General features: G+C 40.6%; 1 protein-coding gene across 4 annotated transcripts in view; it reads left to right on the forward strand.

Moving 5' to 3' along the window:
- Nucleotides 1-18893, forward strand: part of MACROH2A1 (macroH2A.1 histone) — a 72304-nt gene that overhangs the window by 4575 nt on the left and 48836 nt on the right. For all 4 annotated transcript variants that reach the window (XM_073355517.2, XM_073355518.2, XM_073355519.1 and 1 more), the window contains exon 2: nt 8113-8313. In XM_073355517.2, coding sequence (XP_073211618.1) covers nt 8142-8313 — 172 coding nt within the window. In that variant the 5' untranslated portion in view covers nt 8113-8141. The remainder of the gene's footprint in view (nt 1-8112; nt 8314-18893) is intronic.

Consider the following 18893-nt stretch of genomic DNA (forward strand, 5'->3'; position numbering starts at 1 on the left):
CAGAGAAGAGTAGAGCCCATAGCTTGTGTTTGTTCTTTTCTTTCTTGTTAGTTATTTTGATGGGGGATGGAATCCTCCTAAGGGCTTGCCCCACTGAAGACAATGGGAGTCTCAACATTGGTGGTTATTAGTGTAAACGTTAAGCTTTTAAGAAAATTCATGGCTGAACCACTGCCTGGTACGTTATTAGGGATCTAACTCATCTAGTCTGTCTTTATCCTTGATCCAGAAGTATCTGTAATATAAATCACATACTTTTGCTCTATGTCAGTGTGTCACAGTCAGAATAGAGTTGTATTCCCTACACATTCGCGGAAGTTTGCCAAATATTGCAATGGAAAGTCAGTGGAGAAAGAAGAGGAATGCGCCTATTACATGTGTTCTCTGATTTTTTTTTTTTTTTTTTTTTCAAATCTTGTAACAACTGTTGAGCACTCTGTGCAGTTCCTTTTGGTTAGCTTTACCTTGTGTGCAGTGACTCAGCAAACTGCCCTAGGTTTCATGAAAGTTGGCAGCATTTCAGAGTTTGTTTTACAGTCAAACTGTTTGTGAGCACCATGTAAAGTAAAATAGAATTTTCTTCAGCATCAGACCTATGGCCATTATCTTTACAACTGTATTTTCAATAAGTATGTTTATTTTGGCCATTGCAAATTAAATCCCTCCTCTGCCTCCAGCCTCTTCCAATCATGTACAAGTTATACAACCTGATACTCACAAATCCATAGTTAGAATTGAAGGGATCTTTTAAAACTTTGTCTTATTTTTATCCCTTTTATGTTAAGCAGATGCCAGAATAAAGGAGGGTATTAGAGCTTCAACTAGGAATTCCCTAAAACTTTTTTGCATTTACAAATTGAGTAATTCCATGTATACATCAAACAAACAAACTCATCCTCTCAGCTTGCACTATATTTTTCTGATTAGGTAATCAGTTGTTGTCTGATCACCTCACAGTACACTTATTTTTTGATTCTTAGTGTAGGTCCATGGTTACAATTAATGTTAGCAGGAGCTACTTGTGGTCATGCGGAAGTAATGTTAAAGCAAGCATAGTATGGAAAAAATACTACCCATTGTGTATATATCACTAGTAGCTAAAATCGTACGCTGTCACATGGATGTGGCAGTTGGACCAAGTAATCCACCATCTGTACATTCTCCCTCATACAGCCAATGAAACTGTTACATGCGGACTAGCTGTAGAGTAATGGTGGTGGTTGGTTGAGTTATCTCTGATATCACAATGGTCTAGCACTCTTGGCATGGCCCAGATACACGCCTTGCACAGGTTTACATCAAAGTTAAAATGGCAGAGAATTTAAAAATTGGATGGTAAAAGACCACAGATCCCAGTGATGATCGAACTTGGTGATATTCTGAACAAAGAGAGCTCTCAACCATGCTTGTAGCCGTTTCCATCACTTCACGCTGACTCATATATTTTAGGCTTCAGAGTTACACACAGAGTGACAATCCTAGACTCAGTCTTGTTATATACATTGCATCTTGAAGGTGCTTACTATGAGCACAGAAGCCTCGAATGTTATACATTAATGGGAAGATTATTCTACTGAGCAAGAACTACAAGATGGGTTGGAAAGCACCAGCCAGGCTCTTTTCTGCTGCCTTTGCTCAAGCCCGATAATGGAAGTTGAATTTGATAACGATCGATGACAATTGGCAGTAAGTTAACGACAACCTTAGCATCACTCAAATAGACTTTCTATATCCACAGACAATGACGTAGGTACAATCTGCTTCCACATATGAGGGAATAACGTTCATAACTCACATCTCCATCTCTCATGAGTTGAGTCATTTTCTTGGTGGTAGAAATAAAAGTGTCATGCCATGTGGTCCCATTGTACTGTACATTGTGGCACTCTACCACGACGGTCCATGTAGGTCTTCAGTTTGTATTTTGAAAAATCAGATATGCTGTATTTAACACCAATTCAGTCAAAATGTCAGAAAAATGCTATTTTGCTACACGTTTTACTCTTACGAATTGGGCTCCAAGTGTTAGCCACTCAGGGCTAGATCAAACATGCACCCTCCCCTCCCCCCGGTGCACGCGCACACACACACAGTAAAATCCACAGGGGCAGTAAGGGAAGGAAAACCGAGACTCTTTCAGATTCCCCTCCAACCATTCCGAAGGACAGACTGCCCCATGGAGTAAGTTGCCAGATTGCATAAATCCAGAGACTGGGGCCACCTGTAGAGAGGCTTTGTGGAAACTGGCATCCGTTTCAGTGAAGCCACATTGCCAAAGAATGGCAGCCAAGCTACCAGGGCCTCCATGGGCATGGCTGCCCCAGCATCTCCTACACGGGGGGGTTTCTCACCTCAGACAGGACACAAAATATAGCCTAAGAAACTCCAGGGTGCTGCTGGGAGGATGTGCTCCCCTGTCCAATACCTCACTGCTGCTCATTGACCTACCCTGTTCCATGTGGGAGGGGTGAGACATGCACTGAGATCTTGGAAGTATGGTCCTACCTGAATTCTTCTTCCCCTTCTCTGGGTGTCAGAGCTATAGGAACAAATCTACAGACACAAGTATTTGAATTGTATATTTTTTCAAAAGTTTCTAGAGCAGAAGTGGGCAAACTATGGCCCGCGGGCCACATCCGGCCCGCGGGACTATCCTGCCTGGCCCCTGAGGTCTGGGCCGGGGAGGCTAGCCTCCAGCCCCTCTCCCCGCTGCTCCCCTCACCCGCCCACCTCCCAGGCTTTCCAATAAGCCAGTCCTGCCGCTCTGAGCGGCATGGGGGGTGGGGGTTGGATAAGGGGCAGGAGGTTTGCGGGCGCGATCAGGAGACAGGGAGCGGGGGGGTTGGATGGGGCAGTAAGGGGACAAGGAGCAGGGGGGGTTGGATGGGGCAGGAGTTCTGAGGGGGGCAGTCGGGGTGGATGGGGCGGGGGCCAGGCTGTTTGCGGAGGCATAGCCTTCCCTACCTGGCCCTCCATACCATTTTGCAACCCCGATGTGGCCCTTGGGCCAAAACGTTTGCCCACCCCTGTTCTAGAGGTCCGACAATACTATTTGAAATTAATTGTTTGGCCAAGTATAAAAATATCCCATATGCCAGCCTTTGGAGCGGTATAGCACTCTTCAAAACATAAGTAGAGCCACTCTAAACTTCACTAATGACTAGCAGGCCCATTGCAGGTTAGAGTTTTTCAAATTGGTGAACAGGAGGCAAACTGTAACCTGCTAAGCCAGACTGGGCACTAAAGAAATACAGGCCTTGGAGCCGCTCCTCGTAAGCTGCTGTGGAGTAGCTTTGCAGAAGAAACGTTAGCCCAATGGGTGAAGTAGACTCCATGGAACATTCATATACCCCTGCCAATTGGAGGGTGAGTGGAAAGGAGAATTTATTCAGCCCCAGCATTTTTGAAAAACTGGGAAGTTCTGTTTCACAGGGGCTCTCTCTATAGCTGTGGAGGAGCCTAGATTTGCCTCTAAATGAATAATCACCATTTGGAAGCAAGGCTAATGCATCACAAGATGCATTTTTTCCACTTACTGTGACAGTTAATGTTCAGTTTTCATTTATGACCATGCTTCATTCATTAAATGTTCACTTCACTAGTAAATGTTCTGTTGTAGAGTTGGAAAAATGAAGTTCTGGTAATGTGGCATCTCATTACAGCCTCAGCTAATAAATCCTTGCTGAGAGACTGTCGGATGTTTGCATATTTTAGATTGTGTGAACAAGCAAAGTTTACTTGTATTTGTAAAATAGCTGGTATTTTGTTTTCCACCAATAGCTTTGTTTGAAAACTATGTACTGAAGATTCCAGCATAGAATAACACATGCATAAATGTTGCTTTAATTGAATTGCAAGTAGTTCAGAACATGCCATATACTTTTGGGGATTTCATATTTATAGAATCATAGGAAGGGACCGTGAGAGGTCATCTAGTCCAGTCCCCTGCACTCATGGCAGGACTAAGTATTATCTAGACCATCCCTGACAAGTGTTTGTCTAACCTGCTCTTAAAAATCTCCAATGATGGAGATTCCACAACCTTCCTTGGCAATTTATTCCAGTTCTTAACCACCCTGACAGTTAGGAAGTTATTCCTAATGTCCATCCTAAACCTCCCTTACTACAATTTAAGCCCATTGCTTCTTGCTCTATCATCAGAGGTTAAGAACAAAAATTTTTCTCCCTCCTCCTTGTAACAACCTTTTACATACTTGAAAACTGTTATCATGTCCCCTCTCAGTCTTCTCTGTTCCAGACTAAACAAACCCAATTTTTTCCATCTTCCCTCATAGGTCTTGTTTTCTAGACCTTTTATCATTTTTGTTGCTCTTCTCTGGACTTTCTCCTATTTGTCCACATCCTTCCTGAAATGTGGCACCCAGAACTGGACACAGTACTCCAGTTGAGACCTAATCAGCACAGAGTAGAGCTTCTCATGTCTTGCTTACAACACTCCCGCTAATACATCCCAGAATGATGTTTGCTTTTTGTGCAACAGTGTACACTGTTGACTCATATTTAGCTTGTGGTCCATTATGATCCCCAGATTCCTTCCTAGGCAGTCATTTCCCATTTTGTATGTGTGCAACTGATTGTTCCTTCCTAAGTGGAGTACTTTGCATTTGTCCTTATTGAATTTCATCCTATTTACTTCAGACCATTTCTCCAGTTTGTCCAGATCATTTTGAATTATAATCCTATCCTCCAAAGCACTTGCAGCTTGGTATCATCCGCAAACTTTATAAGTGTACTCTCTATGCCTTTATCGAAATCATTGATGAAGATACTGAACAGAACTGGACCCAGAACTGATCCCTGCAGGACCCCACTTGTTTTGTCCTTCCAGCATGACTCGGAACCACTGATAACTACTCTCTGGGAACGGTTTTCCAACCAGTTTTGCACCCACCTTATAGTAGCTCCATCTAGGTAGCATTTTCCTAGTTTGTTTATGAGTATGTTAGTTATATTTGTTCCTTGCTTTCAATGAAGGCCATCTTTTTTACATACCATAATTAGCCAGCTTGCAATGGAGACCTTCAGTACTTCCACACCCAGAAGAGCCCCTGTGGGGAAGAAAAATTATATATCTCTACTTCTGCTTTTCAGTTAGGAAATGAGAGAAACTAAAACCCACACAGTTTTTTTTTTAAACTTCCTCCCCTGCTTTTCCAATGCTTTGGTTTAGTGAAAACATGGATAATATTTTGTTAAAAGTTTGATGGAGTTAGCATCTGTAAAATTGATGGGAACCCAAATTGAGATTATTGACTGTAAAAATATTTGCTAGTAGGGCTATAGTAGGTAGAAAAATGGTTTATACAATTCCAAGTTGGAGCTGACAAAGAAACCACACCATTTTGCTAAGAGCATGCAACGAGACAGCACTTAGTAGATGGTACTGTTTTAAATAAAGTTTTAAATCTGATTTTTGCAGTCGTGGTTTTAAAAGGGGATGTAAACTAATTTGAGTAATTTCCCAAAGCAACGAGGCCAGCTTTTGCTGTCATATTCACTGATGAGCTGTTATGGCAACTGGCTCAGTTTGGTGGGAGCTAGCAGAAGTAGTTTGATTTTTTTTTCCCCCTCCAAGGTTGTCTGACTTTGTTTTTGAACAAAGTCAGTTTCATAACACTAATATAACCTGTGTCAAAGTGAATAGTCTAGAGCTAGATTTGTTTCCCTTCAGCAGGCAATAAAACACTCATTGATTTCACTCAGTCTTTCGCGCAGGTATTGAATTGTTGAGGAATACAGCCCTCCGTGCAAGTGGGAGGGAAAGAGCATGTTCATTAGATGTTTAAAATAAGGTCGTAGTCATAAGAAGTAATCCTAATTTGAGACTGATGCAATCTGGTGCTCAGTGACTAGTTGGGATTTGAAAGTCTTCAAGGTATATCAGCACACATCCGAAGCCTTATAGCCAAAGTTGCAGAATTTAAAAATATGGTTGGGTGAACCTGTTTTACCTAATTTTGAACTCAGTCATTGTGTGTTTCAAGTTTGACACACATGGTATTAGGTTTGTGTTCCACTGTAAAGAGATTGCACAGAAAAAAAAATCCAGTTGAAGAACAGAATGAAAAATGGAGCAGAGCATTAGCCGAGTGAAGAATAAACACAAACTGTGAAAAAAGGAGAGAAAAAAATGTACACTGAAAAACCTGTCTAACAGGTGCTCATTTGTGCCAGGCTGGATTTGGGGCAGGAGATGGGAGGACTAGGGGCTGTATTGCTAATAGACCATTGGTTTCCATCTGTCTAATAAAATATTTTTTTTAAACTCAATCTCCTTTCTGAGAAAAAAAATCTCATTACTATATGTGTATTATGGGGAGCAGTGGTGGGGAGGAGAAGAGAATCATGAACTGGTTTTACAAACCAGTAGCCCAACCCCCCAAAAATATTTTGGGAACTTGGGAGCTCTCAGGCTCTATGGGGCTTTGCCTGTTTCTGTTTAAAAGTTATACTCTGGCAAGTATCAAAAGGTAACAAGGCATTTGCCAGAAGTATCAGCAGCAGGTTTCTATACTGCAGTAAATTAAAATACGGTTATCAGACATCTGTCATGTGTAAAGACTAGTCATATTAGGGGAAGAAAGGAATCAGATTGAAGTTTATCAAATTCCTGGAGTCGATGTCTCAGTGGTTTGAGCATCAGTTTGGAGACAGCTAGATTCCTATGAGTTCATCTCATCCCTCTGTCCTTCCAAAACAGCTAAACTACAGGAGTTATAGTTCACTATGCATGGGTCTTCTGCGGAACTTTAAACTGAGTACTGCTCTTCTGCAGGGACCTAGAATCATACAAGTATAGGGCTGGAAGGGACTTTGAGATTATCGAGTCCAAGGTTTCTCAAACTTCAGTGCACTGTGACCCCCACCACAAAATTGGACAACAAAAATTACTACATGACACCGGGAAGAGGGACCGATGCCTGAGCCCAACTGCCCCATACAGTGGGGTCAAAGCCCAAGCTCGACCGCCCTGGGGAGGGGCCAAACCTTGAGGGCTTCAGCCCTGGGCTGGGAAGTTGCAACCTGAGGCCTGTCGCCCAGGGGTGAAGCCAAAGCCTGACTCCTGCCACCCAAGGATGAAGCCCTGGGGCTTTAGCTTCAGCCCTGGGTGGTGGGGCTTGGACTTTGGCTTCATGCCCATGTGCCAGCAAGTCTAACGCCAGCCCTGGTGACCCCATTAACATGGGATTGTGACCCACTTTGGGTGCTGACCCACAATTTGAGAACTGCTAAGGTAGGGCCCTTTATACCTAGACATCTGTTGCTTGTATATCTGGCCTTAACAATAATTTAATCTAGATAGGCATTAGTGCAGGCTGTTACCCAGTTTTGTGCACACACAGTCATGGTAATTTCACCTACACATTAGCAGCACAATTATATACTGTACTTTGAAAACGTAGCCAATGGCTTTTTCCATAAGAGTAGAGGTTTGCTCGGTGTCTTTGGTCAAAATTTTCCCTCCCTTCACTCTCAAGCCCTGTTTTACTATGACTGCCATGATTCACCTCAGAGATGGCTGCATTCAGTGATACTTATCTATGGTAAAATCCTTTAGGATCTTCAAGGATAAGAGGAAGCTCTAGATGAATGTAAATATTGAAAGGTCTGATTTCTCACCAGCCAATCTCTGGATCACACATTTTGTATTATAAACAAAGTTATGGCAAGTAAAATTCACCATTTTAAGGAGTTCAGAGTAGCAGCCGTGTTAGTCTGTATTCACAAAAAGAAAAGGAGTACTTGTGGCACCTTAGAGACTAACCAATTTATTTGAGCATAAGCTTTCGTGAGCTACAGCTCACTTCATCGGATGCATCAATGGTGTATCCACTATAGAACAACTTGTAAAACTTTATGTGGATAAGTTTTAGGCACCTTTGATACAACTCTAAAATGCCAACTTCAAAGTAACAGTTCAATATAGCTAAAATTCAGCATATGACATTTTAGCAGTCAAAAAATCTGTTGATTTTGTCACTGATGAAAAAATGAGTTGTACTCTTTCCATGGATGCAAGAATAATAGTCATCTGAAAGCATTAAGTGTTGTATTCCTTACTGGTAATCTTAATTTTTCCTTTGTTTACAGTGTGCTGTTCTAGACCCAATATAGACAAAATGTCCAGCAGGGGTGGAAAGAAGAAGTCAACCAAGACTTCCCGCTCAGCGAAGGCTGGAGTCATATTCCCTGTAGGAAGAATGCTACGTTACATTAAGAAAGGTCACCCAAAGTACAGAATTGGTGTTGGTGCCCCTGTGTACATGGCTGCTGTACTCGAATACCTGACTGGTAAGTTTGATAGAACAATGCAAAATAGCAGCAGTGAGAATTAAAAATGCATAAATAGAATTCCTACAATATGCAAGCAATCAGAAAAACTAGTTCTGCAGATTTATGAAAGGCTATAATAAGATCTAGTTCAGTTGTACCTATAGGCCCAAACTACCAGGTCCAGACCTAGATCAAAGTTTCCTTATTTTGACGGCATTCCAATCCTGAGTTTTGGTTTAGTCTGTTATAAAATCCTTATCTTGCGCATAGCTTTTCTAAGGGTTTCTCATGGACCTCAGTAAGTGTTAATTGAACTCTCAGTGCTGTACTCCTGTTTGGTCCCATTCTTGCACCTAATCTTTTTGTTCATGTTGTATTTGTCTGTTAGAATGTAAGCTCCTTTGGGCAGAGGACTTGTCATCTTCCATGTTTATACAATGCTGGGTACACTTTCAGCATTGTACGAACATGAGATGTATCTTAACTTCCAAATTCAATCCTTGTTGGAGGTGAACTGATCATTTTTGCTGATTATGAATTTGAGACATATGGCTTTACAGTTAGACTTAATCAGCAAACTTGTGCTTGTGCACTCTATCCAGCTGCACCAAATCAGCACAGCTTATTTTCATTTATAGTCTTTCTATTGCTACCATCATTGGAGTGCACAAGGACCTTAGAAGCAATTAAATTATCCTCATAATGCCTTGTTGGGGTAGGTAAGTGCTATTTTCCCCATTTTACAGATTAGGACTTTGAGTTGCACAGAGATTACATAATTTTCCTATGGTTTCATAGGATTTGGCAGAAGTGGAAATAGAATCTGGATCTCCCAAGTCCAAGTGCAGTTCCTTACCTACAAGACACTCCTCCCTGTCTTAGAAGTTTCACATTTGCTTCTAAAAACATTCTCCCTCTGGCATTAACTTGACATTAATCTTAAATGTAATGAAAAAAGAACAGGAGTACTTGTGGCACCTTAGAGACTAACAAATTTATTAGAGCATAAGCTTTCGTGGGCTACAGCCCACTTCATCGAATGCATAGATTGGAACATATAGTATGAAGATAGATAGATATATACACACACACACACACACACACACACACACAGATAAGTTGGAAGTTACCATACAAACTGTGAGAGGCTAATTAGTTAAGATGAGCTATTATCAGCAGGAGAAAAAAACTTTTGTAGTGATAATCAAGATGGCCCATTTAGACAGTTGACAAGAAGGTGTGAGGATACTTAACTTAAGGAAATAGATTCAATATGTGTAATGACCCAGCCACTCCCAGTCTTTATTCAAACCCAAGTTAATGGTATCTAATTTGCATATTAATTCAAGCTCAGCAGTTGCTCGTTGGAGTCTGTTTTTGAAGCTTTTCTGTTGCAAAATGCCACCCTTAAGTCTTTTACTGAGTGGCCAGAGAGGTTGAAGTGTTCTCCTACCGGTTTTTGAATGTTATGATTCCTGATGTCAGATTTGTGTCCATTTATTCTTTTGCGTAGAGACTGTCCGGTTTGGCCAATATACATGGCAGAGGGGCATTGCTGGCACATGATGGCATATATCACGTTGGTAGATGTGCAGGTGAACAAGTCCCTGATGGCATGGCTAATGTGATTAGGTCCAGTGATGGTGTCACTTGAATAAATATGTGGACAGAGTTGGCATCAGGCTTTGTTGGAAGGATAGGTTCCTGGGTTAGTGTGTTTGTTGTGTGGTGTGTGGTTGCTGGTGAGTATTTGTGTCAGGTTTGGGGGCTGTCTGTAAGTGAGGACTGGTCTGTCCCCCAAGATCTGTGAGAGTGATTTTTAGGGCTAATAAACTTGACCTTAAAAGGAGTACTTGTGGCACCTTAGAGAGTAACCAATTTATCTGAGCATGAGCTTTCGTGAGCTACAGCTCACTTCATCGGATGCATACCGTGGAAACTGCAGAAGACATTATATACACAGAGACCATGAAACAATACCTCCTCCCACCCCAATCTCCTGCTGGTAATAGCTTATCTAAAGTGATCATCAAGTTGGGCCATTTCCAGTACAAATCCAGGTTTTCTCACCCTCCGCCCCCCCCCCCCCCCACACACACACAAACTCACTCTCCTGCTGGTAATAGCCCATCCAAACTGACCACTCTCCCTACAATGTGTACGATAATCAAGGTGGGCCATTTCCAGCATAAATCCAAGTTTAACCAGAACGTCGTGGGGGGGGGGGGGGGGGACAAGGGGAAATAGGCTACCTTGCGTAATGACTTAGCCACTCCCAGTCTCTATTTAAGCCTAAATTAATAGTATCCAATTTGCAAATGAATTCCAATTCAGCAGTTTCTCGCTGGAGTCTGGATTTGAAGTTTTTTTTGTTGTAAGATAGCGATCTTCATGTCTGTGATTGCGTGACCAGAGAGATTGAAGTGTTCTGGTCACGCAATCACAGACATGAAGATCGCTATCTTACAACAAAAAAAACTTCAAATCCAGACTCCAGCGAGAAACTGCTGAATTGGAATTCATTTGCAAATTGGATACTATTAATTTAGGCTTAAATAGAGACTGGGAGTGGCTAAGTCATTACGCAAGGTAGCCTATTTCCCCTTGTTCTCCCCCCCCCCCCCCCCCGACGTTCTGGTTAAACTTGGTTTTATGCTGGAAATGGCTCACCTTGATTATCGTACACATTGTAGGGAGAGTGGTCAGTTTGGATGGGCTATTACCAGCAGGAGAGTGAGTTTGTGTGTGGGGGGGGCAGAGGGTGAGAAAACCTGGATTTGTGCTGGAAATGGCCCAACTTGATGATCACTTTAGATAAGCTATTACCAGCAGGAGAGTGGGGTGGGAGGAGGTATTGTTTCATGGTCTCTGTGTATATAATGTCTTCTGCAGTTTCCGCGGTATGCATCCGATGAAGTGAGCTGTAGCTCACGAAAGCTCATGCTCAAATAAATTGGTTAGTCTCTAAGGTGCCACAAGTACTCCTTTTCTTTTTGCGAATACAGACTAACACGGCTGTTACTCTGAAACTTGACGTTATACACTGAATTTAAATAATCAGGAATAAACCATGTACTCAGATTGGTTTATGGAGCCTGTGCATATGGGTTAGAAGCTTCAACAAGAATCAAGATTCAGCAGAACCAAATTGGTGCAAGAGGTCTGAATTACTAGCAGTAAGGGCAAATGAAAAACCTGCTTTGGTTCTTATCTCTCTCTGTCAGTACTTCCACTTCGTAATTGTTTCATTTGGTCCTCTGCAAGTGGTCAACAACTGATGCTTTAGAGGAAGGTATGCCATCTCTATAATTTATTTGATCAGCTGGGCAAGGGGAGGAGGAATTAGTTTAACTGCCTTTTCATGAATGTAGCAGCATGTAGTAAAGCATGTGACTTAAGCCTGGGTTTTTTGTGTGTGTGTGATTTTTTTTTTTTTTTTAAAGTTACATTGATGTTGCTCTCACCACCAAGACTACTCTTGCTTGCGGTGATCTCAGAGTAGCTACAGACACTGCCACAGCAGATGCTGGAGGTAGGAGACAATGAGTGCAGTCTAAAAGCATTCTCCTTCAGTGTTGTATTGTGTTTTTTTTTTTTAACAAACCTCAAAAGGAACTTACAACATATCAGATTCAAAATGAAAAGGAGTACTTGTGGCACCTTAGAGACTAACCAATTTATTTGAGCATGAGCTTTCGTGAGCTACAGCTCACTTCATCGAGCTCACTGTAGCTCACGAAAGCTCATGCTCAAATAAATTGGTTAGTCTCTAAGGTGCCACAAGTACTCCTTTTCTTTTAGCGAATACAGACTAACACGGCTGTTACTCTGAAACCTGTCAGATTCAAAATGTTCACTCTACACTGTTCCTCCTTCAGTGGAAGACAGCTGTTCTGAGGCATGTCTGTTGACCAAAATATCAATGGTAGATCTGACTTTTAGGCCTACCTCTTGGAGAATGTGGTCTCTCCTTAGAGCATAGTTTTCAAAACAAGAATTTAGCAGATTGATGGGTGATTTTATCAGCCAGTGGTTCATTTAATTAAGTAGCTAATAGTACAGGTTTGTTAGTTTTTTGCAATTGTTGCTGTACTTTTAAGTATAAATTTAATGTATATTTAAAAAACTGAATAGATACCACATGGGCAATGTAAATGAGTGTTAATTCATATTCAAAGGACAACATATGCTGCCAGAATCCTTCAGTTACCTGCCATTGAATGTGTGTCTATAGAATAGTTTTATAGCATTTTTTTCCTTAATTTGCCACACTTGATGCAGACTTTGCTACTGGTTACATTCCAATTGGAACAACAGGGCTATCAGGTGTCAAAACTAAATAGGTGTATAACACTGTATTTAAAGTGTTCATACTATTAGCTTGCTTTTATATGCTAAAAATAAACCCACTAAAATGTTATCTGGGTTTATATTTTAAGCTTTTTGTAATATTTTGGACTACTTTAAGTAGTTCCATAGATTTTTCTTTTCATTCCTACCAGAATTTTGTATCTCTTACTGGAATCCTCCTTCAGAGAATATAGATGTAATTGTACTAGCCAGCTGTAAGTTCCTGGCTCCTAAGCGCATTCTGAGTGCTTTTTGTATCTCAGTCATTTCTTTTTAAGAATGGAGCATGATCATACTGATATGTCTTTTAAGTGGTGGTCGGACAATTTTCTGTGGCTTCTGTTTATTAGTACTTCCGTTCGCACAGCCCCATAGTTGTTTGCCTGTTTTTCACTGGTGAGTCATTTGGCATATTGCCTGCCAGCCTCTGAGAATTGAAGACATATAAGACTAGTAATTTAAGGGAGTAATTGGTAGTCAGCCTGATTCATGTGCGTAGAAACTATTTTAATTACCTTGTTTTTCTGTCAGCCACCAAACCTTCCCTGCCTTTCTATACTTTCTTGCAGATTGTCGTCTTTTTTGCTGGATTTCTTCTTAAACCCTGTAGATTCCCTTTGAAACAAAATCCCTCCCCCCTTCACCTGAGCACCCCCAGCTGAAATGTCCCTTAAGAAGAGAGTGCTTTGAATGTTGTCCTTTTAAGCAGAGCAATACAGGTGTGCTTGAGGTAGTGCTAAGGAGCAGCACATGTTACCATTTAAATGCTTGACTTAAAGGCTTTCCAGGGTAGGGATAGCTTAGGCAATGGAGAAGAGAGTAGAAAAGGAAAGATGTTTCTTTAACATCTGTGCCTTCTGGGAAACCTGGTTGCAGGGGATAAAAGCCCAGCTCCCAAAGAGGTGATCCTAGAAGGAGGGGGGAAAGGGAAACTGAAGTATTTTGAATTTAGGGTTTTCTTGTATGTTCATGTAAATTATCGTAACATTTTAAAAACCATATAAACATACAGGCAATAGACCAGTTTATTCCAAAGCAACTATATTCTCTACACTAAGGATTGTGCAGGCAGTGTTAGAATTCTTTTGCTGTTGTTTTGTATCTCTTCTTGCTATATGAGGTAGTTTTGTTACCTAACCTCTAACATTTCTTCTCCCCTTTGAATTGTAACAGTCCTGTTTGTGCCATTTCTATTTGTATCAGATATGGCTGTTTTTGTACTCTGTTTACTGTTCTGTGAACTCTACAAACTTTATATTATTGATATACCCCTTCTAGGTTAAAGGTAGTTAGTGTTGTCTGCTGAAAAGTATAAGAGAAATATAAAATACAAAAGTTCATTGCCACTAAAGAGCTTTTCAGTTAAATGGAATGTCTAGAAACTTTTCTGTATGCCCCATTAACTTTCAGCAAGTGGTGTTGTATAAAGAGGTCACAGAGATAGTCAAGAGAAAAGGCTAATGGAATTTTGAAATTAGGTTTTGTACATACAGATTATGGCTCTTATTTCAATTCTTTAGCACTCAGACTGGTTAAAAGCACAGTAGGCATGGGCCCAAGCTGTGAAGTCTAATTTTGGAGTTAGATTTGAACTTGCCCAAAATTTGGGTGCTCAGATCTGAGGTTTTGGTTTGGCCTACTGCAGAGAGAGGGTTCAACTACAAAGTTCAGTCTGGGCTTTGAATTTCCTAAAGTTCACAGCTATTTAGGTTTAGAGTTCTGATTCAGGTCTGACTCTAGTTAAGAGGTTATTCTTTATCCCCTTGGCACCTTGAAGGATTTAGTTTGGCCATGTTTCATTAGCACTTCACCCCCAAACATACTGTACTGACACACTGTATTTTCATCCATTTTTTTCTCTGCCCCTTATCCTGATGCTTCCCAAGCTATATTTCGTTTTCTGCCTTTCATTACTTATACACACAAACTTTCTGAGCATTGCCACACACTGCCACTAACAAGAAAGAATATGGCCCCTACTTTGAGCTGAAAAACTTGTAATTTTGATATGCCATTTTTCAACTTGAGGAATAGAAAATGTACCATGAGTGTTCTAGCAGCTCCTTTGCAAAGGCTATCCAGTACATCGTCCCTGCAGCCTTTATTTTTCTGCAATAAAAATGACAGAGGAAAAAGGAATAATCATTAAATCTACAGTTTGGCTTCTGCTTTCAAGCTAGTAAAACAATCGTCTTTATCTCATTTTTCAGTACACTTGACATCTGAAATATCGTCAGGTCAGACAAGATCCCTTTACTGTTCTAAAAGTTGTATCACAAAATACTTGTGTTTGTCAGCACATCCAACCTACGTAGGTTTCTACGAACATCCTTAGTGCACATCTTTATTGTGCTTTTCTTTCAAGGAAATAATACGTAACATCTACAATGCCTCAGAGGCGAAAGTGTGTGGGGGAGAAGAAGGAGGCGAAGACATATATTTATTTTGCCAAAGGTTGTGAGGTACGTGGCTGTGAACACACTAGCCACACACTAAAGCTACAGAATGAAATGAGCACGTCAGTTTTACATGGATACTTCAGCATCTCACACTGTCATTTTGTAATTCATGGTTTGTGACATCCCGTCCTTCAATCCAGGCTAGTTCAGACAGTGCAGCCAAATATGCAGGGGAGCTAGGTCAGGACATCCAAAATGCTTCCTCATGCTCCAGAGCCAGTTATGTGGATTACAGACTGGTTCATGTGATAATAACATTGAGCTCCTTGAGGAGTCTCCTCACCTTATCGTGGCACTGGGGGTGGCATGTTGCTGGCTTTTCTCCCTTATCCTCTTTAGCAGGAAACTACAATCCACCATGCCCCCAATTTCCTCTGTATACGAGCACACTAGTTCTGGAATACCCATGCCTCCAGTTGTCTTGGCATAAGAGGTTACGGCAGTCCAAGAAGTCACATATTGAATCTTGGGTCTCTCAGGAAGAACCCCCATTGAAATGATGTTGTATAGGTCCTTAGTTTTGCTTAAACTGACCTGGCCATACACCCAACCACATGTCTTCCCTTTGGGTCCATAATTTGCAGGAGTTGTTACGTCTGTATATTATGAATATTTTGACAGAAAGAGAAAGACACTCCTTGACCCTCAAAAAGGAAAACAGAAATCTCCTGAGCATGCTTTAAAGGCAGGAAGAAACAGTCCTGGGTGATTTTTTTGTTAACTGGCTCCTCTACACAGAAAACAAGTTTCAGTTGCCAAAATGTCACAACATATGAAGAGAGGGAGAAGTGTGTAAAACAGCAGGAGAACAGGAATACAGAAAAAAAAATCAGACTTTTGATTTATGTTTGTTCTGCGCTTACCGAAGTTAGGTAGAAGAAAACTTGAAATGTCTGTTTTTTCCATTAACATTTTTTTTCTTGACTGGATTTTATTGTCTGTCCATGTATTCTGTTAAAATATAAAACAAGTACCTTCTGAATTCCAGAGCTAAAATTCCATCTCTGGGGTTCTGGTGACTTGAGCTTTGTTCTCATGCATTACGACATCAGTAGAATTTCTCAGTGGAGTTTCAGGTACCCCAAGTCAGTTGCCTGCTGTTTCTTCTTGATTCGTTTTAGATGTGGAAAATTATTCCAGGCCGTTTACTGGCTGAAAAATAAGTCATGTTCAAGTCCAATACGTTTAACTGCTCGCCCCAAATGAGCACTTTTGTATGATGTCCAGATTCATTAACTCGAACTGCTGTTCACCTCTTGTGTTCTGCTTCCTGCTCAAAAACTACACAGGCTCATAAAATAGGAATACAACCTAAATATATTTTATTTTTCAAAGCAAATGCCCCAGTGAACTTTTTTCTGGGGGTAGGGAGAGTACGTGGGTAGCCTAGCATTTCACAATTAAAAAAAAAAAATCCATTGGTTAGAAGCAGATTAGAGTTCCAAGTTTTCTGGGGGTTATTGTTAATTGTAGCACATGAGGGGTCAAAGGATTTTAAAAATTATCCATTGACAGTGTTCTTTTGAAACAGTTAAAACATTTTAATCTCTAGCATGATATGTTTTCTTCCATTCAAACATGCAACTTTTAAGCAATGATCCCATTTTTGGCTCTGTTTTGATCTGATTGATTCTGGCATAAGCCATGCACTCCAAGGCTGGACTTAAGTATGATCAACTTAGGAGACTTCTAGGGTCCATGTGTTTCCTTCACCACGGGAAAAACTGAGTAATCAGGGGAAACAGTGTTGCTGAGTATACACAAAGTGATGTCTAATACACAGTGCAAACAAACTGAAAAAGAAAAATACGTTCCTCTAGCTTCTTTGAGCTGCTTTTTGTATGACATCTTGAAAAGCACCATTAAAGGTTTCTCCTTTTATGATGTTTGCCCTAAAAAGGGCCATTTTGTTTGAGATGGTTGCTTTTTAGACCATGAGGCCACTGATCGGCATTCAGACACCATGTTGGTGACATGGGTCATGCTGAAGCACTTAACAGAGGATTGGATGAATGTTGCCATCTTCGTCCCTTAAATTCTAGTAACCTTAGCTGTCCCTTGTAAACATTCACAGATAGATGTGTTTTTTTAAGTTGATGGCGTATCTCTTACACTGAGTTGTACCAGTGCCAGCCATGGCCTTGCTAAAGAACCGTAGTGGCAAAGCTTCTTTGTAACATTCCACTTTCTGTGTTGGTTCTGTGCCATCCTCATAGCAGAGGTGAGACTGTTACAGTTACTTTAGACAGCTTTATACTTGTAGAATGTGCCTGTTTAACTTTAAAACTGTGTAACGTTATCAATTAAATGTTTAACAGTCTTCCCTTCCAGCCCTATAAATGCATGAATCAGAGTGCTTCCGACCTATATAAATGAAGCGTTTCCTTTCTCCTATAAGCCTTGCTGGCTTTGGCTCCGATCCTGTAAATACTTACGCACATGTTTAACTTAACACACAGGAATAATTAATTTCAGCTTCCCAGAACAGTGTGTAGTTTGGACTGTTAAGTAAGATAATGAAGAAAAAAAAAAAGGTTTCATGTACTAAACCTTCATAGCATATAATGGAAAATGCAGGTAAACAAAGCTTTAGTTCAAAGTATAAACTTAAATTAAAATCTCGTTTGTGATGGGTATCTTTTTGGAATAGTGTATGGGACAATACATACGGTTGGCTGCCTTCTGATTTCAGTCACTGTGATTTATTTTCTACCTTCATAAATATTAGCCTTGGTTAATATTTACCTCCTTGAGTCACTAAATCTTGATATTGACAGCAGCAAAAGTTGATATTTATTTATTTTAGTGATAGCATCACCTTTATTACTTACCTTCTTTTTTTCCCCCCATAAAACTGCAACACAAAATGAAAACTGTGGTAAATTTTGCTATACATTCTTTTTGTCTGTTCTAAAACCCTGCCTGATCTTGGAAAAAGGCTCTCTTATTATTGAGAGAAATCAAAAACCATCTCTCTGTGCAGTTTGTGATGCCTCTCTTCACCACTCCCCATTTGGGCCTGACATCATCCCAGGACAGAGAAGTGGGAAGAAGGAGGACATCCATTGTTGTCAACTATGTAAACGTTTCCCTTATTCTACACCTCCTGCCTTTGTAAGGCAGTGCTCAGGGCTAAGCCACATGCAGGCTTTGACTTGTGACTGAGAGGACAAACTCTTTTTCTGAATCTCATTTAGTCTACCCATTTAGGGGTATGCAAAGGTGTGTACACACTTCAGCTGATGGCTAGATAGTCCTCTTCACAAATGAAATTTGACATCAGTATGACAGTTTATGCAAATGCAGATTCTTTTAAGTCAGCATGTCACTTTCCAAAATGAATTTGCTCTGAATGAGTCAATATTTAAACTCGGTCCAGGCAACATATTTTAATTTGTGACCCACATTAGGCTGCTAGAGAGAAGTGTGATCTGAACACAAGACTAGAACTTCTGAGTTTTAATCCCTCTTATGGCACACATTGAATGAAGATGTTACAGTAACCCCAGCTTCCCACCTTCTAAAATAGGGGTAATACTCACAAAGCTCTTGTTAGTATTAATTGTTAATGTTGATAAAGTATTTCTGAATCAACAAAGTCCAAAATCTGTTAGAGAAGCAAGCATATTTAATCCTTGTGTGTGTGGAGGAGTTGCCTGTACTTTTGTTCAGATGAAGTTCTTCATTGGCGCACATTGTGAAAGTTCTCAAACCTGTTGTTGTATCTCCTCCATTTCCTTGAAGGTCTGTGGTAACAAAAACTTTTTAATGGCAGATGGATTTGATCTG

This window comes from Lepidochelys kempii, chromosome 8, assembly GCF_965140285.1.
Source record: "Lepidochelys kempii isolate rLepKem1 chromosome 8, rLepKem1.hap1, whole genome shotgun sequence".
NCBI classification, from domain to species: Eukaryota; Metazoa; Chordata; order Testudines; family Cheloniidae; genus Lepidochelys; species Lepidochelys kempii.